Here is a 22,793-nt window from a genome sequence, read left to right as displayed (position 1 = left end):
ACTCAGCAAAACATGGCGATCACCACACTCTAAGCGCCCCGCCTGACAATTCGTGGCCCCGCCCACTCAGTGTTACTTGCTTTTCTCCCAAATCCATCTTCTGACACGATCGAAATAAAGCCCGCCCCCGGCATACAGTTCACCACACGCTCTAACAGCAACCGCTTCCTGGTCTCTCCAAACCACTAAGCTCCCTCTTAAGATGATTTAAGGCCGGCTACTTTCTAACTCCGCCTCTAAATATGCAGGCACTACTGAGCAAGTCAGGCTAACCTTGAGCCTTGTTGACTGGAGAGGGCTTTTTTGTGAGGCGGTGAAACTCTGCGTGACGTCGTTACCTCATGTGACCTGCGCCTCCCGACTAGTGCGGTCAGCCCCTCCCCCAGCTACTCTCAGAAACCCTGTACACGCAGTTGCTTCAGGGCTTTATATTCTGGTCTAACTCTTCTTTTTCAGAAGCGACATTTAAATCCTATTTAGCATTTTAACGTGAGTGAATTTTGCCAGAACAAACCTGATCACATTTGTCCGGTAATAAACTCTTTTTTTCCTGGTCATTAGGTGGTTGCCACCTGAGCGCTTCCAGATAAACATGGACTATTCAGGCCCTGCCAGCATGGCTCCAGTTAGCTCCTATGCTGGCAGGGGCTTGTGGGAATTGTAGTCCATGAACATCTGGAGCGCCATAGGTTGGCCACCCCTGCCCTACACTTTACAACCTAACGTTAGTCCTCGAAAGAGTTGTATAGCAGTACATAAGTCATGTAAAGTGCAATGGAGTTTATTCCAAGTAAGTAGGCATAGAATTGTATGGGGTTTCTACCAGCCAGTTGGTTTACCATATTTTGTGAAACGTAACTGTTTGGAAACTGCATCATCAGTATACGATAAGCAGAGCCTCTGTATGTGGAGGTTTTCTTTCTGTACAGAGTTGCACACTTTATTCACTCATTGAGTAAAGAAGTTCATTCATTATTTAAGAAACACTGGATAAGACTTAATTGTACCCAAAGCTAGCTAGAACCTAAAATAGCTACGCCACTTGTTGCCTCTTACTTTCTGAACAATGAATGAAACTTTCTGCAAGGGAGGTGATGAACTCTATGGTCTTGGTAAGGTTTGACTTCCAACAATAGGATAATTAAAATCTCCCATTGGTAATGTGCCTCTCCTTTCTGAAAGTTTGGTCATCTGTTGCAGGAAGGCATCATCCAAGTCTTGAGTCTGACTTGGGGATCTGTAGTATACACCCACAATGACATCACTGTTGTTTCTCTTCCCTTTAATTTTTACTCAGATGCTTTCAACCTGGTTTCCAGGATTTAAGTCATGGACCTCTTCACAGGTTTAATCATCCTTGACATGTAATACTCTTTCTTCTTTCTCATTTGGTCTATTTCTCTGAAATAGGTTATACTCCTCAATTATTACATTCCAATCGTGAGACTCATTCACCCAGGTTTTAGTGTTGCCTATTATTTTATATTTACTTTGCTGTGTTATGAGTTCAAGTTCATCTTGTTTATTTCCCATGCTCTGTGTATTAAGGGGAGGGCAGCCAGATGCCATCTGCATTTTTAATGGGTTCTGTTTTATGAATATCGATGTTTTAAATTATGTTTTAGTGTAGTTTAGGGTGGTATATAAAATTAATAAAATAAAATAAATAATGTAGAGATATCTAAGACCATGGGTCATTCCCTCTGGCTGCTTAGTTAAGGTCCCCCCCGTTGGATTCTTGAACTATTTGCTCAGTTCTCTCTATAACATTTGGACTAATATCTCCAGCACTTGAACTCCTGCCCTTAAGAATACTATCTCCTTCCCTCATATAACTCAGTTTAAGCCCTCCTGATCAGGTTTGTGAGCCTCATAGCAAAAATGTTGTTGCCAACTGCCATGAGGTGAGATACAACCCATCATTTGCCAGAGGTCCATCTTTACTAAACCACAAACCATAGTCCAATAAGCCAAAACCTTCTTGGTGGCACCATGTGCAAAGCCAGTTCTTCACCTCCAGTATTTTCTCCTTCCCTGGGCCATGTTTTTCAACTGAGAGGTGAGGGGAAATGACAACCTGTGTATCAAGGCCCTTCAGCTTCCTACCTAGAACAGCATTTATTTATTTTCAGACTTATATACCGCCCTACTCCCTGAAAGCTGTGTTATGCTGTGTCATTGGTTCCCACATGATCCCCACATGGTCTTTTCAGCCACTGTATTACTTCATGGATTTTCACTCCAGGGAGACAGCACACCTCTTAAGATATTCTGTCAGTCCTGCAAATCACTGCTTCTGCTCTCCTCAGCAGGAAGTCGCCAACTACCACCACACATCTGTTCTGGGGATTTGCAGGGGCCATTCCATGTGCTGAGTCTTCCAAGGTTACCTGCACATTTTCTGAGAACTGATTCTGGTGTTGAATTTTCTGCTTCTTGTTAACACTAATAAGAGGAGAACTTGAAATCGATTTTGTGGCTTTAAGCTCACTGAATAATCCCTGGTCCTTCTACCTCTGTCACACTCTTCCAAATGTCTACCCCCTGTGTTAGGGAACTCCCTTCCTCTTCCCCTGTCTATTCCTCATCCAGGACAGTATGCTCCACTTTGTCCAAGAAATCCTCATGCTTCCTAATGTTCTGAAGAGTAGACACTGACATCTCAGACTGCTGGACCCTCTCATCCAAGAGAGCAACTGACTTGCACTTGCAGCAGGTGTAGCTCTGGAAAAAAATATACCACAGCTGTTGCAGGTGACTGCAGAACCTCCCTCACCATCCCTATTCAGCAGTCCTAAATAGGGTACTTTTCGGGAGTGTACTGGGCCCCTCCCAAAAAAGTCTCCCACTGAACTCCCCACAAATGCCTGTTGGGCTTGCCTGTTAGCCAAGTTTCTGTTTGGTGAGCTTCCATGAGTGGGGTTATAGCTATATAAAGAACTAGTGGCTGGAACGTCTGCCCCCAGCCAAGTCTCTTACTCACCTTTTACTCTTTTCTGAGAGACTGATTCTTATTGATAAAACTGGCTGACAGAACCCAATCTCAAAAGAGCCTGGTGGCAGTAGTGACTCACTAAAAGCCCTGTCCCTCAAAAGCCTCAGGGCCCCATGACCCCCCAAAAGAGAAAAAACCCACAAACCCTCCAAAAAACAAACAGTCAAATATTTAAGGATGCTCCTCCCAAACACAGCTCACTTTTTGCTCTTCTTGGCTTACCTTCTGCTTTCCTCCGCTGGTTCTCAGAGACCATCCTGCCAAGAAGTTAAGCCCTAATAAAACTGGGCTAAATTAATTTGTGTTAAAAGTGGTGGGTGGGCATAAGAACATACCAGTAAGTAGACACTCATGCTAACAAGTACTGTAAGAAAAATAAGAGTCTCAGTGAGAAAGGTGGACAGTAAATTAAGTAAATTACTTCAAAGCATTGAAAAACACCATTTCTGTAAGATTAATGTTTTCAAAATCCTTATGCATACAGCCATAAACTCCCTAGGGGAAAATTGTACTGTAAATAAGTCAGATTTCCTGTGATTAATTAATAGTTCATAGCAGTATAGTTTTGATTTTTTTTCACTGCAACTAAAATTATTGTGGCTTGCAATTTACAAATGGCCGAGCAGAGGAGTCCAGTTTTGATTTCATAAGGCCTGCCTCGCATTATACCTTGACGGCAAATTTTGCCTAGTCACATTTTCCACCTTTCTTGCTTAGCTAGGTGAAATCAGCTCTGATTGATTAAATCCAAGTCACCCCCAGAGGCCAGAACTTATAACAAATGAAGTGTGTAACTCCCCACCCCCTCTCCATCACCACAGAGAAAACACCATAATCCTGATTTAAAAGTAAACATATTTTATTAACCAAGGAAACAATGTAAGCTCAAAACACGATCAATATAAAACAATTTTCATTAAAAAGTATTTACAAGATTATTTACAGAATGTTGTGCTGGTCCAACCACTCCCTGCCCCTCCTTGGAGGTCGCCATCCGCCCCATGGCTCCATGGTCTCCAGACTTCTGTGGATAGTGTTTACTATGTGTTTGGAAGTGAGAAAACCAGTGGTCAGAGCTCTATACATGTGTGAACATACACGCATGTTTTTCATCAGATATACTCACTAGAAAAATAACAGTGTGCCTGAAAGGCAGTCAGCATTTCCTGAGGCTCTGTTTGAGGGAGAGGGGAAGGAGCACACTGTAGATATTGCCATGGGGATAGTGTCACAATGGCTATGTATGAGGTACCTCTTACTTCTTATTGGGATTGGGGAATGTTGTGTGTGTGTGTGTGGGGGGGGGTGAATAGCATAAATAATTTCATTGGATAACCAAGACCACAGATCTGCTGAGTACCACCAGGTATATTCACCTGCAACAAGCAGGCGTGTCTCCATCATCTCTATGGAGTGCTGGAGGTTGTCCAGCCTCTGTGCTATATCCAACTGACTGGCAGGAGGCCCTGTTGCATAGACAGAAAAGGCAGCACTGGGCACATGTTGGTGTTGTGTCACTAAAGAAGTCAGCTATGTGACTTTCACCCCAAAGCAGGATAGTCAGTGCTGACCTGGGAAATGGAAGGCTGTAGTTTCTGTTACCATTCTGTTACCATTTTGTGTCCTCTCCCATCTGGTGTACTCACTTTCAGAGGAAAGGCCCTCCATCCTGGTGTGCTCCAAGGTTTCCAGCCATTCTATCAACTCCTCCAGCTGTGCAGGAGAGCCTGTTCCAGGGAGAGAAAAGGCAAATTGAGACTGGGAATGGTAGCCATGAAGGAGCTAGAAAAAATTCTGAAGTGTAAGGATGTGCCACTGGCAACCATGATCAAGTTAATTCATACCACAGAATTATCATAACAGAAGAAGACCCAACTTGAAATATACTGACTCAATCAAGGAAGCCACAATCCTCAGTCTGCAAGACCTGAGCAAGGCTGTTAACAATGGGACATTCTGGAGGACAATAATTCATAGGGACACCATAAGTTGGAAGTGACTTGATGGTGTTAGAAACGTGGGTCCAAAGACCCTCAAAATAATCTGGACAAAGTTGGTGAAGCAGGTAACAAAGCTTTTATTGGTTCACGGTCTTGCAAGATCGGGTGTCCACCCAGTAGTAGGCACACCCTTCCTTTGTTCTACAACAGTTTATAATACTTTTTCAGGACCACCCAATCCCTCCCTCACTTCTCCATTGGCTAGGAGATGAGGGCCATAGCCTATTACAATTCATCTAGGCATACTATGTCATATACCAGGTGGTATCTCCTCCAATTAATACATCTCTATATGGTCATTTCCTGTAATTAATATTTGGTTCTTAGTTGTCAACCCTATACAAGTTGAAGTGTCTTCATGATATATATCCATGCACCTTGCCACGTCTTTGGTTCCTTTATCTTACTGTGAAGACAATTCATCATATTTTTACCCCCCTTCATCCAAAGGCCTTCTACCTTGGCACAGGATCTTAGCTGCCTATAAGCGGGTACCTCTTGGCACAAGAACCTAGGTCTTCCTGACCCACTCCCCTGCTTTGAAGACACTATCCCAAGCTTGCTAGGGGCCCTCTTATCAGCAGGTGTCTGTTTGGCACAAGAACTCATGGGGTTCTATTACTGTTTATGACTATTGAAACCAGGCTCTCAGAAGCATCTTAGAAAAGACTTTAGCTAGAGGCCCTTAAGAAGCTTCCTGAATGGAGTTTTCTGCTTAATAGCACCTACTGATTAGGGACTAGAGAAGCAAGCTGTTTTAGCTATTTTACACTTTAAACTGAGAGAATAACATTTATAGCAGGATTCATTACACATGAAGCATTAGGATACATATATTGAACATGAGTGATTAACATATTCTTTAAGTTTCATTATTTAGCTACAATGTAAAAGCATTCAAATATACAAACATGATTATAAACTACATCACCACATCACCTATTATTCCCCTCTAACCCTTGACCTTTCTTCTTCTGCAAGTTCATTTTAAAGCAGGTGTGCTTTTAATTGGGATATGATAAGAAATACACAAGTCAAATGGAATATACTAAGCATCATACTCCCATCTCTCTTTGAATTCCATCCAACTTAACAGGCTTTATTCAAGTGTAGATACTATACATGGACTTTATATTCAGAGTTCACCTACTAAATCTTGTGATTCTGTGAAGGGTATATTCTTTGTGACTTCTAAATCCAATATTTGTGCACTAAATATGTTTATGTGTGTAGATAACTCAATATAATCTTACACCTTATGAAAACACCTAAAGCTACCTTCTTTTATAACTTATAAGGCAATCATTGTCATTGTCCCGTGTATACTTTATAAAAGTAACACCTCTTTGGCATATGTAAAAGCAACATTTTCATCTATCACAATGGTACCTAACACACACAAGGTTGGATACATCTGTTGATTCACAGTCTTCCTTAGGATTCCTGTATACATGATGTGGAGAAATTGTATTTTTTACTTTAATTTTCTCCCAACTTGTTAGCTGCTGCTTCAGCTAAAGGTCACACCCCAGCTGTAGATTATTTCCTTTGCAATAAGGACTTTAACAATCTCTTTCAAACATTTGCACCTGATAGTAACAATGTCTTTACACGAAGCTGACTTTGCTAATTAGCGTGAGAGTAGGATTGGTCTGTTTATGACCAGTAATGTTGTATAATTGCCCTTCAACACTCTCACTATCTATCTTTACTTTCATTCTTATTACTCGCTATTCATCTGAGCATATCCTTGTTTTCCTGCCTGTTATCTTAGGTATTTTGAAGCTGTTAAACTCTGCCAGCCAGTTTTATTAGCAATGCTTTTTGTCTCACTCTTTGCTTGCTGCTTGCTTTAGAAGCTATGCTACCAATGTTTTATGCTGTTGTTTTAAGCTTTATCCTGTTTTTTTCCTGTTATCTTGTTAATTGAGTATAGGTTGTACTCAATAAACATTAAAAAAATTATTCAACGCTTTTGCCTCTGAGTTTTTATGTGCATCCCAACTCCTGACCCACATTATGAGAAGTGGCTAGTCAGCACTTTTTCAACACATGAGTTACAGAAAAGAGATCCTGAATGCTCCCTACAAGAATACTTAATATATTTTGAACAGGAACCACTTGCTGCCTCTGAAGAAATGGGCTCTACTCCACAAAACCTTATCCTGGAATAAAAATGTAATAGTCTTTAAGGTGTCACAAGACTCCTATTTATTTCTACTGCAACAGACTAGCATATCTCTGGCATCAATGTATTTTTCTCTCAAGTGTCTCTGATACTACCTTAAAGCAGAGTAAACCTGATTGGATGGAAGACCACTAAGTACCCTCTTGTGAGAATATTCAGGCAAATATAAGTATATACATTTAATAAATTAATATAGTAGGACATGTCAATATTCTCATTCAGTTTCTTTGGCAAGTGCTGGTGTGGAAAGAATTTTTAGTATTGTGGGTAGTCTATGGATTAATAAATGTAACAGATGAAATGTTCAGGTCATGAAGAAGTGAACTTTTAGAAGCAAAAGTTGAATTTTTGAAACAAAAAATAAAATACAAGATGAAATGTAGATTGTTGTGAATAAACTTCACACACACACACCTCTCTGACATGGACAGTCCAGGCTAGCTTGATCCAGTCAGATCTTATACCTGGGTTGTGACATGGAGGCAGGCAAAGGCAAACCACTTTGAACATCTCCTGCCTTGAAAACGCCAGCAGGGGTCACCATAAGTAAGATGTGACAGTAAAATGTGTGTGTATGTACACTTTTTTTAAAAAATCAAGTATGGACAGTATTTTGCTAAAATCATCTGGCAATCCTATGGACTTGGACAGTGTTTTAGTCATAAAGTTGCAATTCTCATCTTCAGCTTTGAATGCCATAGAAAAGGAAGTAACATTAAGAAATTAAAACTGCAACCCTAAACAGTTACACCGTTCTAAGCCAACTGGGTCTGGAAAGGTGTAACTCACCAATGGAGTTTCTTAAACACTCAACAGTTCGCCATGATTCACTAATAGGCGGTGTCCAGATGAGTGCACCACAAATTATCGAAGCCAGAGTTTAAATCCCATAATCATTTATAAGAGAAACAGCAACTACCAATCCTGGAATAACACTCTAATATAAAAAAAATGCAACCTCGAATGACAACTTTCTAAGGGATGCTGGGACATGTAGTTTTGCGACATTAGCCACCCAGCGGGCGCAGTGCATGATAGGCTCTAAGGCCGCGCCGCGCCGGACGTTAAAGCAGAACAGTCGCGAGATTCGAACATCCTTACGTCACTATCCCTCCACCGAGAGCGCGAGGCTGGAGCTTACTTTTTTCAAACTGGCCAATGGAGAGTTTGCTTTGACTCGAATTCACCAATGAGGGAGCGAAGGAGGTCGAAATTTAAATCGCGCCTCGAGGCGTGGACTAGTTCAAGAGTAGAAGTGTTGTGTGTAGCGGCGGCGGCGGCGTGGTTGCTGGTAAGAAGGGAGGCAACGGAGTGTGCTCTGTCCGGTGAGTAATTGCTGAAAGTGGGATGAGCGGAGGGAACTGGGAAAGTCTGGTGGGAAAGAAAAAATAACAACATAAAAGGGTTTTTGGGGGAGAAACAACGCAAATAAGGCAGCACTTAATGAAATGCAGGGTTGTTATTTTTAAAACGGGTTTTATTGCTTATGCCTTCCGCAAATCGTCTGGAGAAGCGACTTTGCTTGAGAATTTGGAGGGTGTTCATGCACGCCGTTGAGCTCCTTTAGAAAGCTGGCGAGGTAGACTAAATGCTTGGTGGGCTGATTTCTTCGCTTCCTGGCTACCAGGAAGCTATTATGGTTTACAAAAAAATTCCGGGAAGTGAAACTGGTGCGTGGGTGGTTTGGGTTTAAATCAGTGGGGAGTACGGAGTTCTTAACCGTAACCGGAGGAATGCCGTGAACTCGATTCGTTCCATTGTTAAAGCGGCAGTGATGGTCTTATTAGCTATTGCAGTCGGCTTTCTTTCGCTCGAGAACATACACGGTTAGTTGGTCGTCGAAAAGATAGTCAGAGCTTTTGATATATTAATGCATTTGGTAATCTCTTCAAAGAATTAAAGAAAGCAGTCTGGAATGAGATGATTTTTAATCCCAGAGTGATTATTGTTACACAAGGGGATTCACTGAATGAAATGTACTATCACCATTCTTAAAATAAGCCTTTAAAAGCTACCTTGATCTGCTTTATAAGTGTATGTTTCTGAGAAGTTGTAATCTTGAGTTAATACACAAAATTAATATTCTTTTTAACTTTTAGAAAAGATTTGTGAGTATCCTTCTGTAATCGACCACAATGTCTGCCAACGAGAACATGAGTGGAACTCCTGCTGCCCGTTTGAACAGATTCAAGAATAAGGGGAAGGACTCTACGGTGAGTAGATGGCCAGCTGAGGACAGTCCACAGCTTTCCTTGTTGTTGAAGATCAGTTTTAGAATGCTTTTGTCTTCCTCAGGAAATGAGGCGACGGAGGATGGAAGTCAGCGTAGAGCTGAGGAAAGCCAAAAAAGATGACCAACTGCTTAAAAGAAGGAATGTTGGCACTTTCCCTGATGAGGCCACTTCACCTCTGCAGGAAAACCGGAGCAATCAGGTAGCTGTCAGTATTGGTGGCGGTTTCTTTTCCCAGGGTTTTGTTTATGTAGTAGTAAGGCAATAGTTGGATACTCTCATGAATATGACAAAGTGAGCTCTAACTCACACAAACATTAAAGTGTTACTGTGTGGATATCACTTTAGCATGCTTGCTACTCCTGTACAGTGTCTGGACAGGAGCAGCAAAACTTGGCCTAAATTTCCACTTGAGGAAGAAATGAAGAGTATTCTCTTTAATGGAACTTTTGAAGAGTGTGGAAATAATTCTAATATTACTGCTGTGAGGAGAGCCATAATTCCAAGGGTTGTTAATGCACAAGTATTGTAGCTGTGACACTGTAGCTCAGTAGCTACTCTGAGCAGAATATTTGTTCTCAAAAATTTGATACCTCTGTCTCCGATTCTCTTGCAGGTCACTGCCCACTGGTCTGTTGAAGAAATTGTCAAAGGCATTTACAGTAATAATACAGAACTCCAATTGCAGGCTACCCAGGCTGCCAGGTAATAACGTGAGCCAAGGACTATTCCTTACAACTTAAGTATGACAACTAATAGCTAAGGTCAAGTGCTTCCCCAGGGGTGTTAAATATGCGGCCCAGGGACCTGATGTGGTCCCGTGAGGGGGCTTATCAGGTCTGTAAGCCAGCTGAGACAACCTCCACACTCCCTCTTGCTCCTGATCTGGCCTGGCAAGCTTGTGCTTGTCAGGCCAGATGAGGAGCAAGCAAGTGGGGAGGGGGGGGTTGCCTCAGCTAGCTTGCAGGCCTAATAAGCTCTCTCCAAGTTGCCACCTCACCCCACTATGGTTTCACCAGTCTGGGACCGCTCCTCCCCCCCCCCCCACTTCTGTTCTGGGGCCAGCCAACGCAGCCACCCCAGGGCCTGGCCAAGTCACATTTGTGTCACACCCAGCCCTTGTAACAACTGAGTTTGACACCCCTGGCTTAGACAGTGATAATGTTTGAGGCTTCCTTTACTGCAGCTTATGCATTAATGCTAAATTCTGTTACTGCATGTCTCAGAAAAGAATGAAACTTTTCTTTTTCCAACAGGCTTAATTTGTTATCTAAACATTTGGCCACCTGCCATGCCAAGTCCTAAACACTAAGTAACTTGTGCATTGGGGTACCTAAAATGTAACTGAAATGATAAAGCCTTACTTTTGTATAACACAAACCTAAGTGTGCTTTGAAAGATCACTGTCTAAACTTGTGCTTGCTGGCTGTCCTGAGTAGGCCACAATAGGACTGAACAATAAATATTTGAAGGTACTACTAGAGCATAAAGATCCCCTGAACTAGAGGACTGTTGCAGGCAAGCATCTGATGCTTCCGCAGTCTGGATTGGCACAAACAAATATGAAAAAGATACTGAGGGAGTGTCTACATTCTCATTAAGTAATTGGAACCTAGAATATCTGAACAAATATGTATTCAGTCACCTCATTTTAAGCAGTAGAAAGCTTCAGTCTTGTGAAAGTTTTGATTTTCTAGTGTTCATACTTTATTAAACGTCAGCAAGGAAGACAAGGTTCCTTCCGCATTACCCCTTAATAATAATGGTCTAGTGGCCCCTTCAGATTTTCATATTATCGAAGGGTCTTCATGGGAAGAATCAGCTGGGTGTTGTGGGTTTTCTAGGCTGTGTGGTCATGGTCTGGTAGTTTTTGTTCCTGAAATTTCACCTGCATCTGTGGCTGGCATCTTTAGAGGCATGTCAAGGTAAGGTCTGTTTCTCCATGGCACATCTTGCAGTGACATGCCTCTGAAGATGCCAGCCACAGATGCAAGCAAAATGTTAGGATCAAAAACTACTTGTCCACTCAGTCTGGAAAACCCACAACAGTCAGAGGAATTGCTATCCTCTCATTTTCAGTGAGGCTGTAAGACTTTCCATGTTTACATATGCTGAATATTGCACTTTTAATTCTTCAGTTCACTTTAGTGATAAGTTTGTGAGTGAATTTTGCCATTTCACATAGTAAAATCCCGTTGCAAAGTGCTTCAAATGTGGGTTTTAACTGTATTGTTTGCTGTGCGTTAAACAATTTATTCTAAAGCCCTGATATTCTATTAAATTTTTTTGCTTATTTGGCCTTTTGGGTTTGCAGGGAGAAATACTGTTAAAGACTTCACTTTGTTCTAATATGGGGTCCATCTGTCCCATTCATGCCTTCATACATATGCTTGGGGGTTGTAATTTCAGTCAGTCTGTCTTTCTCAGTGAGACTCATGGCAGATTACAACATTAAGAACAACATAACAAACTGTAGTACAATGTGCAATACTGTAATGTAATTTGCCTTAAAATTCCACACATTAGAACACCAGTCTATCTAAAATTTCCCTTTTAACTATTCTATTTTACAAGCCTTTAAGTAAGTAAATATTGTCTGTTATTGCTTATAGGAAACTGTTGTCCAGAGAGAAACAGCCCCCCATTGACCAGATAATCCAAGCTGGCTTGCTTCCAAAGCTTGTGTCCTTCTTGGGAAGAGTGGACTGTAGCCCTATTCAGTTTGAATCTGCTTGGGCCCTGACCAACATTGCCTCCGGCACATCTGATCAGACAAAAGCTGTGGTAGATGGTGGAGCAATACCTGCCTTCATTTCCCTGTTGGCTTCTCCCTACACTCACATCAGTGAACAAGCTGTGTGGGCTCTGGGAAACATTGCGGGTAAGCTAATGCAAGTGCACTATTGGCCTCTTACTGCAGATGCAAGGAGAAAATAACGCAATAATATTGTCAAAGTGTGCTGTCATCCTGTAGATACCCACTCTCTGTGACTTGGCTTCCCATCTGGAAGGACTATCATAGTACTTGCCACATTCCCCAGCTGATTCCCACTGGAAACAAATCAGATATCGGATTGGTGAAAAATCCTCAGTATGGGGTGGGGGAAGGGTTGTTTCTTTGGAAATTGCACTGTTTCTGCAGTGTTTGAATTGAGCTTAAGTCCTGTAGCGGCCAGACTGGGGAAGGAATTGATGAATTGACGATCTTATTTTAGGTGATGGTTCCTCCTACCGAGACTTGGTAATTAAATATGGGTCACTGGATCCACTGTTGGCGCTGCTTGCTGTTCCTGATCTCTCTTCTATACCTGTAAGTATCTGAGCATTGCTAAGATCACCAGACTACAAACTTTCATGTAATAAGCTATGGTGTAAATTCCTAAATTAATTTTTCGATCACTTGCAGCTTGGCTACTTGCGCAATATAACCTGGACCATATCAAACCTGTGTCGTAACAAGAACCCTGCACCACCACTAGATGCTGTTGAGCAGATCCTTCCTACATTGGTTCGGCTACTGCATCACCATGACCCAGAAGTTCTGGCAGATACGTGCTGGGCTGTTTCTTATTTGACTGACGGTTCAAACGACAGAATTGAAATGGTGGTAAAAACAGGACTGGTTCCACAGCTGGTGAAACTTCTAGGACGTGGAGAAATCCCAATAATGGTAAGATCATTATAAACTGACTGTGTATTGTTAATGTTTGATGAGAACTATTAGAAGTCTTGGCTTTTGTTTAAACATCACCATCTTTATTTTGTTCTTAGATAGTAGCGTGCTTTAAGTTCAGCAGCAGTACTTTGTGTTTGGCCTTTGTTAATATAGCTCTGATGATATGATCTGTCATGGACAGATGTAAGCCTCCTTTTTAATACAGAAGTGCCAAACCTGTCCCCTGCATTCATAAGTGACTGGTATGAACTGTGCCATTAGTTCTAGTATTGTCCAAGGGTTCGAGTCTGTTGTACTTTGACACTCGCCCTAGGTACAAGGAATGTAGATGGGAAAAGAGCAGTTGTATAATCCTAGCAGCTTGCTTTTAAGATCCATGAAGGGAGGAATCACCAAAAGCTGAAATCTCCCTGTAGTGTCATCTCTGAAGGTTCTCATGGTATTCTGTGCATTGATTAGCTTGTCACAGTATTGCTAGTTTGCAGTTGCATTGACACAGGCTCAGGAGTTTAGAAGCTAACTGTATGCTTAATATTCATGACTGAAACACCCTATTTTTCTTCCTTAGGTAAGTCAGTGCCATTCTGGGTTCCTTGATAGAATATGAGTTTAAACTTGTTGCCAACATGTGGGCAATTTATAGGGGTCTAAACATTTGGATACTTTGTCATAGGTAACTGGGTGTGGTGACAAGTTGTCGTGTAATTCTTCAGTGGTACCAAGTTCACTTATACATCTACAAAAATGCTGCAAAGGTTTATTAAATGCTAACTGTATTGAATCAATTAAATGTCTTGGTGGTTGCTTTGAGCTAAATAACGTCTCTCTCCCAAACTCTTCCAGACACCCTCCTTAAGAGCTATAGGAAACATTGTAACTGGTACTGATGAACAGACTCAGATTGTAATAAATTCTGGTGCACTTGCTGCGTTTCCTGGCCTTCTGACTCATCACAAAACAAACATCCAGAAAGAAGCAGCATGGACTGTGTCGAACATCACAGCTGGTCGCCAGGACCAAATCCAGATGGTTGTGGATAATGGACTTATCCCACATCTCATTGGTATACTGAAAAAGGTACTACTAACCAAAAATCCAACAGATGTTTTTCCATGCCGCTTCCTCCTATCAAACTTGATTGCATGCAGTCAAAAGTTACCAGTTTTATGTCTAGTATGTGTGCATTTGGGATGCTGCTAATAAAATCCCCTTGTTGAATCTGACAAAACTTATTTATTGGATTTAATACCTCACCTTCCTCAGTCAAAGCCGAGCTCAGGGCATCTAATGTATATACTTTAAAATACAGTCATAAAATCACATCACTAATTTAGCAATTTAAAACATTCCAAACAACAAACAATGGGAATTTAACAGTCTTAGTGCAGTAAACTTTCATTCATCCAGAGAAGGAACAGAACCAGATGCTGGCTTGGATCCCAGTAATTTTCTTCCAGTGCAAGGGATGTGTGTGACATTTGCCAGTTTCCTATAGCACCATTTCAAAGGGCATTTAGGAGTACAGGGGAGTATGTCCTTATTCCACTAATGAGTTATTTTGATTAGCAGAGATCTGTGAAATCCAATACAGATTTAGGCTATGGAAAACTATAGATTTGGGGGAAAGTATGCAATCTTAAGCCAAAACATCACTCCTAAGAAATATGAAACTTTTTGCATTAATGAGTATATGAAATAGAACTCATAGTATCTTTTACTGAAATGACAATGTAAACATAGTTGCTAGTTAGCACCTTCAAATATAGGAGGTTTTTTTTTGTTAACAGACAATACTAATAACAGTATTATGTACGTGCAAAGAGCTTGGAGTATTTAGGCTCAGAAATACTGGACAGGGATGGCAGATCTCTTGCATATAAACTCACAAGAGAGTTTTGGAACAAAAAATTTCAAGTATTTACTAATGGGATCTGAATTTGGTGAGTCAAGGAAGTTAAAATCATCTTTTTCCCTCCCCTTAACAGGTATGTTGTGAGGTAGATGAGGCAGAGGGAGTTCTGAGAGAACTGTGACTAGCCTAAGCTCACAGGGTTCATGTGGAGGAGTGGCTACCAATCTTGATCCTCCTTGATCTGAGATTGCAAATGCCTTAGCAGGCCAGGTCCTCAGGGGGAGCAGCAGAAGGCCATTGCTTTCACATCCTGCATGTGAGCTCCCAAAGGCACCTGGTGGGTCACTGCGAGTAGCAGAGTGCTGGACTAGATGGACTCTGGTCTGGTCCAGCAGGCTCGTTCTTATGAGTTGAAAATCAAATCTGGTTCTAATAAAGCACTGTCAGTTCCACTGGAATTCACAAGCACTTCCTCAGATGTTGTTTTCTCCAAATCAGGTGTCAAGTGTTTCTAAACTTTCCCATGCCATCTTCATAATCCTCTTTCTGTATTCAAACAGGGTGACTTCAAATCACAGAAGGAAGCTGTATGGGCTGTGACCAACTACACAAGTGGTGGAACAATTGGCCAGATCATATACCTTGTTCAGGCTGGTGTGCTTGAGCCGTTGTTAAATCTTTTGGTGGTTAAAGATGGCAAAACTGTGCTGGTCATTCTGGATGCCATCACTAACATTTTTATGGTAAGTCAGTAGAAGGACAAACTATAGGTGTTCCAATTCTAAATGATCAGTAGCAAATGCATCTTCCACATTCTTCTATTACAGCTGTTTAATCTGTCTTGAATTACAGCTTCTGGATAACAAGGGAACTTGGTATAACATCATACATATAGGAATATTTTCTGTGGATTTCAACATCTTTAAATTTTCAAAGCCCTGCTTACATTTTAAGCACATTGTTTGCTGCTTTCTTGGCAGCAAGTTCCAATAACGGGAGAAGGATCATAGACTGATTAAGGCTTAAGCTACTGTTTGCTTCTGAATGTATTTCCTGACACCCCCTCGTCAACCATAATATGAGTGCTGTTAATATTTTCACCATAGGCATCTGAGAAAATCAATGAAACTGAAAAGCTCTGCATCATGATTGAGGAGTGTGGTGGCCTGGACAGAATTGAAGCTTTGCAGTCTCATGAAAATGAAGATGTGTATAAAGCTGCTGCAAATCTGATTGAGAAGTATTTCTCATCAGAGGTAAGTAAACCAATACTCAAATGGTACCCATGTGCTCTACATTCAGTGGGTGGAAGCTTGGCAGCCTGCTAGCCATTCAGCTAGCCAAAGGTCATGCTGATGTAATATGTCTTCTCAACCCCTTGTTGATACATGCAGCAATATTTGGCTAATAGGAATGGAATGCTTGGCTGCCCCTTAAATGTTGGTCAGATGGCAGCTTACAGTTCAGTGGGATAGACTTGTTGCTAACTGTTAATTAGAAGTGTCTTGATTGCTACACCAGATTGTACAGCTGTAGTATTGGAGTAAGAATTTTAAGCTGCTCTTTGCAGGAAGAAGAGGATGGAAACATTGTCCCAGAGTCTAGTTCTGATGCTTATGCTTTCCAGATTCAAGATGGTACTGACACCTTCAATTTTTAAATGGTCTACGACAGATGAACAACCTCTACTCTGATCTTACTTCTTCCACTAATCTTGTGTACTGCCTTTTTAAATGTGAAGTAGCACTTTGTTACATCTGAAACTACTTGAAATGTTCACCGTACGGAGCTTCCTTTACCAACTGTTTGTCCTTTATATAAATGTATATTCTCTACCTCTTTCTGAATAACCTGTCGAAGGATTTTCTTGTGTTCTTCATATTGTGTTCGGGAGACTGGAAAAGCATGTAAGTCTCAATCTCCTGATGGTTGCCCACTCAACCCTTCATGCTGGTTTGTAGAATTGAAGTGGGCAGAGCAACATTTTGGCAAAATCTCCCTGAGAGCTTAGTCTGCTTTGGAGAGGACCCTTCAGCCTCTTTCATGAAAGTGTTTTAAAAATTGGAATAAAAATTGTGTATAACTCAACCTTTCTTGTCAAAACTTTTTCCCCTTGTGCATGGAGCTGAAATGAAACTTCATAAGAACTTCAAATTTCCAACTGTGAATAGGGTAATTAATAATCTAGACAAATCTTTGTAGTTGTCTGCCAGCGTTTGCTTGCTTTATATTTTTCAGAGGTGAAAAGAAGCAGTGTGTTTCTATTACCCATCTTCTCCCTAACTGAGAGCAGCAGTGGCGTAGTGGTTAAGAGCAGGTGTAGTCTAATCTGGAGGAACCGGGTTTGATTCCCTGTTCTGCCGCTTCAATTGTGGAGGCTTATCTGGAGAATTCAGATTAGCTTGTGCACTCCAACACACGCCAGCTAGGTGACCTTGGGCTAGTCACAGTTCTTCTGAGCTCTCTCAGCCCCACCTACCTCACAGAGTGTTTGTTGGGGGGGGGGAGAAAGAAGTTTGTCAGCCCCTCTGTGTCTCCTTACATGAAAGAAAGGGGGGATATAAATCCAACTCTTCTAACTGGCTTTCTGCAGGGAGGTCTAACTTGTTTACAGACTGGGTTTAGGGTTGTCATTGCTGAGCCTGCAGGCCTATCTACTAAGTTTTTATCATGTTACAATTGAGCACGTTAAAAACCTAAGCCACAACAATTTAAATTACCTGGATTTGGTGTTTCTGGTCTTCACGCTTGTGAATTTTTCAACTGGCATCTTTTAAGAGCAGCAGGATGTACTGACCACAGTGGGTGGCAATGTTTTTATGTTCGTTCTGTGACACGAGTTATATCAGTGTTTAGCTCTTCTCACCTGTTACAAAAGACTGGGACAGAAATCAGTTTCCACATGGAGTTGGATGCAAACATTATGACTCATGTTGCCCTTATTTATATTGAAAGCAAGAAATATGTGCTAGATATGAACTCATTCTGTTTGTACTTTCACTCATTATTCCTGTTTGTAGTAGGGAGTTAGAATGTGGAAGTTGTAGCAAGAAGAGAAATTGGTATAGTCCTGCTTTTCTTAATTTGAAGTAGCTCTGAAAAGGTGGTGGCAACACTTGCACAGGGAAAGGGGTAAAAATGCATTCCATCAGCAACTTCCAGTCATAGTTCATAGTATCCAACCGTATGTATTTTCATCAAGTACAGTCATTATGCAAGAGTGGACAAAGATGGGGGCAAGGGCTGAATTGCCTACTTTGAACCACACAGGAACCTCTTTCGATAAAGCTTTTATTTTCATGGCATGCTCCCACTAAGAAAGCTTGCCTACCTAATATGCATCTGCTAAAAGCAGTCCAAAGTCTGGCCCTGTTGCAAAATACTATCTGCTCTATTTTAAACCCAAAGTCTGAATTGAACAAGTTAACATTAATTGCATAGTTTGTCCAAATAAATTCTGATCATTTGGAAACTAAAAAATCTGCAAGGGTCATGTATCTGTGGGTAAGTTCAGACAGGTTTTTCCTATCCTTGCCAATAACAGCTAATGCAGAGAATGGGCACCCTAAGGGTTGGTAGGATAGGTAGAAGCACAAACTTTGAAAGCAGAAGTTCCACCCACCCAGTTGTGGCAAACCAGTAGCTATTTTTTAATCTAGTTTGCAGAACGGGTTGTTATCCCCCTCACCCCTCCCTTAAAAACCAGGCATTAAAAGGAAAGGATCTACCCTCATCCTTTCCCTCTAAGAGCTGGGTTTAAGGGAGGGTCGGAGGCCATGCTACAGATAACAACCGGTTCTGTAAACTAGATAAAAAAACAGCTTCCCTCTCCCCACCCACCCCAAAAAGCCAGGAGGGCCCTTGCCCCATCCATCCCAAAAGGCCAGCTGGGCCTTTGGGAACCCACCAGAGCCTTTCCTCTACCTCAAAAGACCAGGCGGACCCTTGGGGGTCTGGCAAAGGTTCTCCCCCATCCCAAAAGACCAGGTGGGACCTTTGGGCCCAGCAAAGGTCCTCTCTTTCTACCCCACACCCCCCAAAAGGCTAGGTGGGCCCTTGGGGATCCGACAGGCCCTGCCCATTGCCAAAAGGCCTGCTGGGCTCCCCCACCCACTCCAAAAGTCCAGGTGAGCCCAGCAGAGGCCTTCCCTATCCCCCTCCCAAACCAAAAGGCCAGCTGGACCCTTGGGGACCTGGCAGAGGTTTTCCCTCTCCCCCCCACCCCAAAAGGCCAGATGGGACTTCCCTCTTTCCCAGCAGAGGCCTTCCCTCCCCCCTGGCACCCCTTTCTATTTTGCCCACCCCTTGCCACCCCCGCCACTCCTTGCCACCTTCCCCCACCCCTTAGTGCAAAAATCATGAGGATCCATGTTTTCCAAGCATTTTTTGCATGGGGGTGCTGTGTGGTTTCCGGGCTGTATGGCTGTATTCTTGCATGTATGGCCGTGTTGCTAGAGCACGGCCATACAGCCCAGAAACCACACAGCACCTCAGTGATTCCGGCCGTGAAAGCCTTCGACAATACATTTTTTGCACCACCGTGGCGCCACGGAGCATGGGATGCGTGATTGTTGTTTTCAGACATGTGGAGAGGGGTTTGGCCTATGATTTGATGCTAATTTCGGGGTGACAGTGCCAAAATCATATGGATCCATTTTTTCCAAGCAGGTTTTTGTGCTACTGCGGCTCTACAGAGTGCAAAATATGTGATTGTTGTGTTCAGACATGTGGCCAGGGGCTTCAGCTGTGACATGCTGGTGATTTTTGGGTGACAAAGTGGAAAAATCATGAGGATCCACGAGGATCCATTTTTCAAGCAGGCTTTTGCGCCACTGTGGCACCACAAAGCATGGGATGTACGATTGTTGTGTTCAGACATATGGCTGGAGTTGTGATGTGCTGGTGATTTTGGGATAGTGCAAAAATATGAGGATATGTGTTTTTCAGGCAGGCTTTTCATTAATATTTTAAAACTCTTAACTAGTTTTGTGTACCTCTTTTATTCTTATTTAAGTATTAGCTGTATGAAATAATAAACTACCTTTCGGTGTATCTTTTTAATACTTAAAACAGTCACTAGGGCAGCAAACCGGTTGTTAAATTACTTGAATCCCACCACTGGAAGTTCGAAACCAGTTGTTAAAGTATTTGAACCCCACCACTGTACCCACCCACCATGGTTCGGTCTAGTAACTCATGGGCTACACATTCCAAATAAACATTAAGCATTGCTTTTTAAAAGAAATCAATGAAATTGCATGGGTCTTGTTCTTGGAGAAAATTTCTGCTGATGATGAATCTGTTTCTGTGGCAACCTCTATCCACCCAGGCTTGATATTACTCATATATGAGGCTTGATATTACTCATATATAATCTACGCTTGTTCATAGCATGTTGTGTTTTTTCCACCAGAGGGTGCTGTAAACTCAAAATATTGTTTTATTATCTTTATGAAAAGTAAGTAAAACTGCTCTATAAATATAAAGAAAACACTGATCCACAGGTTGTGCAAACGAGGGGACAAGGTAGTACAGGGAACAGAGGTCTTGAGGGGTTAAATGGCTGATGTGACCAAATTGGTGTTGGAAGGACATTGTACTTCTCACTTTTGATCCGGTACAGCTGACACTTGCTGGATTCAGCATTGCTTCTGGAGACTCAAGTTAGTGTAGCTGCAAAACCCTCTTTAACCTCAGGGAGGCTTGCAATTTACCCATTCCTCCTGTGGTAGTATTTTCAAGGTGGAAACTATTGGGAATTCAGAGATATTAGGACACTGTGGAGCACAATAAAGAATCCCTGAGACAATTACAATTGTTTATTTGCACAAAGAGGGTAACAAAATGTACCAGAGAAAACAGGAGGTAGGTTTCTATTTGGAGGTATTCCATTCCAGAGCTAGCAACCCAATGTGCGTGTGTGTGGGTGCGTGTGTGTGTGTGTGGATAGGGTGGAGAAAAGACAGGAAAAAATCCTATCATATAAAAGGTTAGCCATGGTGGCAACAATTCACTTCCAGCCAATCACCATGCACACATGGCTTGCCTGTCAAGGACAGAAAATAGATAAAATTTGTAAAGCATATTCTGTGGTATGGATTGCATAGTACTTGAATTGTGAATCTGATTTGGGAAGAGTTTTGGGGGTATCTCCCACAAGGACAGCACCCCTAACTCTGGATTGGGGAAGGCTCCCGTCAAAGCAGGTGGAAAGGTTTAAAGGTGTGGAATCTTGCTTTGTTCTTGGGTTCAAATACTTTGCCCAGATGCTGCAACTTTATGTTGGAACCGAAGCTCCTCTGCAAAAGGGGCCGTAGGGAGTTGGAGGATGTGTTTGCTCCACCAAAAGTGACTGTCTTGTATTCTAACTTACCTAGACCTATATTTTTATATTTATTTTCCTTAGATCTGTATTCACTAGGCATGACAGCTATTTTACATAGATGTGCTCTAGTAGTAATATGCAGTCTCTTTCCTGCTTAAGAAAGTAGACTGATTCAAATCTACCCATGCACCTAGGCTGCTCCTGTATGCTAAGAACATAACTGGAAACTCTGATTTTTGTACTTGCTCAGAGCCAGCCTTACAAGGGCACCCCAAGGCACTGGTTACAGCACTTGGGGTGCTGGCATGAAGAGGAACACACTATTATATGCAGGCATTCACACAACATGCATGTTGGAAAACACAGACCTGGGTAGGTTTGTGACAGAAGCCATCTGCGAACTTCATACTTTCTTGAAATAGGGGATAGGGGAAACGTTTAGGAAACAGTGCTCAAAAGAGCCATTGCGTACCACTGCTCTAATCACTGCACCACACTGATTCATATTGTGTGTGCCAAAGCATATGCAGTAATTATATATTGCACATTCCATATGCATTACGTGTACATTGCCATGATATTTCTTATAATTACCTTATTTTGTTCATCAGAATTGTTGTATAAAAATGATTGGGTGACAGCAAGAATGGGAAATGACGGTTCATCTAAAGTAAATGATTTTATGTTTGAGCTGCCATCTTCAAAATTCTCCTGCCTTTCCTCCCTCCTCAGTCCCATGTCACTAGCTCCTTCATCCTCTTCCCAAACACCTTCTCCTCCTCCCAGATGCCTGTATCGCCACGCAACAGTTAATGGCACAATTATGGCTGCCAGAAGTTGTGACCCTCCAATGTGGAGCAACTGATGCCTATTCCTGCTCTTCCCAAGGCAGCTGCAGATGGAACAGTGACTAATTATTTAGCAATGGGTGAAAAGGGCACGTGTACAAGAGAGTAATGGCCACATTATGCTGTTTCGTTGGTATTGGTTTTCACCTGTTCTGTGTAAGCCCCACCCCAAGCCATGTGTGCACAGCGATTGACTGGAAGTGAATTATTGCCACCATGAATAGTCTTTTATATGATAGGATTTTTCTGTCCTTCCTCCAAGGAGTTCAGAGATCATCTGTGGTCACCCTACCCACGAGTACACACGTTGGGTTGCCAAGGGAAACACCTGGACCTCAGTAGGGTATAATGCCATACAATCCACCTTCCAGTGCAGCCATTTTTTCCAGGGGAAACTGATCTCTATTGTCTGCAGATCAGTTGTAATAGTGAAAGATCATCAGGTGCCCCTGGAGACTTGTAACCTTACCCCCGTTTTATTCTGACAACAATTTTAGATGACAAATGTCATGGAAAGGGACAAGGCCACACAGGTTTTGCAACAGACAGTACATCCTTTCAGGAGATCTCTCATTCCCTATATACACCCTCTATTTTTTCCTGCCCTCCCCTTGGCCTGGAGCAGGCTAAGATCTTAACTAACTGCCACGACTCTGGTTCCAGGGCATTAGTAGAGAG

General features: G+C 42.1%; 1 protein-coding gene and 1 long non-coding RNA gene across 3 annotated transcripts; one reads left to right on the top strand and one right to left on the bottom strand.

The window, feature by feature from the left end:
* Positions 1-3,840: 3,840 nt before the first annotated feature.
* Positions 3,841-8,183, bottom strand: LOC125429624. Its single transcript, XR_007244015.1, has 4 exons — positions 7,973-8,183; positions 4,642-4,722; positions 4,372-4,461; positions 3,841-4,035 (listed from the first exon to the last, which is right to left on the bottom strand). It is a non-coding gene; the product is annotated as an uncharacterized LOC125429624 (long non-coding RNA).
* Positions 8,184-8,377: 194 nt separating this feature from the next.
* KPNA2 (karyopherin subunit alpha 2) lies at positions 8,378-17,030 on the top strand. Of its 2 annotated transcripts, none has more exons than XM_048490900.1 (11): positions 8,378-8,508; positions 9,283-9,396; positions 9,479-9,616; positions 10,031-10,119; positions 12,027-12,295; positions 12,630-12,724; positions 12,821-13,084; positions 13,934-14,167; positions 15,503-15,685; positions 16,049-16,198; positions 16,570-17,030. In XM_048490900.1, the coding sequence occupies exons 2-11, from the start codon at positions 9,319-9,321 to the stop codon at positions 16,600-16,602; spliced, it is 1,533 nt and encodes a 510-aa protein (XP_048346857.1). In that variant the 5' UTR covers positions 8,378-8,508; positions 9,283-9,318; the 3' UTR covers positions 16,603-17,030. The 2 variants fall into 2 exon arrangements, with proteins under 2 accessions (XP_048346857.1, XP_048346856.1); XM_048490899.1 differs by having other exon boundaries at positions 16,513-17,030.
* Positions 17,031-22,793: the final 5,763 nt, after the last annotated feature.

The sequence above is a fragment of the Sphaerodactylus townsendi genome, linkage group LG03 (genome assembly GCF_021028975.2).
Source record: "Sphaerodactylus townsendi isolate TG3544 linkage group LG03, MPM_Stown_v2.3, whole genome shotgun sequence".
NCBI classification, from domain to species: domain Eukaryota; kingdom Metazoa; phylum Chordata; class Lepidosauria; order Squamata; family Sphaerodactylidae; genus Sphaerodactylus; species Sphaerodactylus townsendi.
The sequence above is the reverse complement of the archived record's forward strand: the minus strand, read 5'-3'. Positions and strand labels throughout refer to the sequence as shown.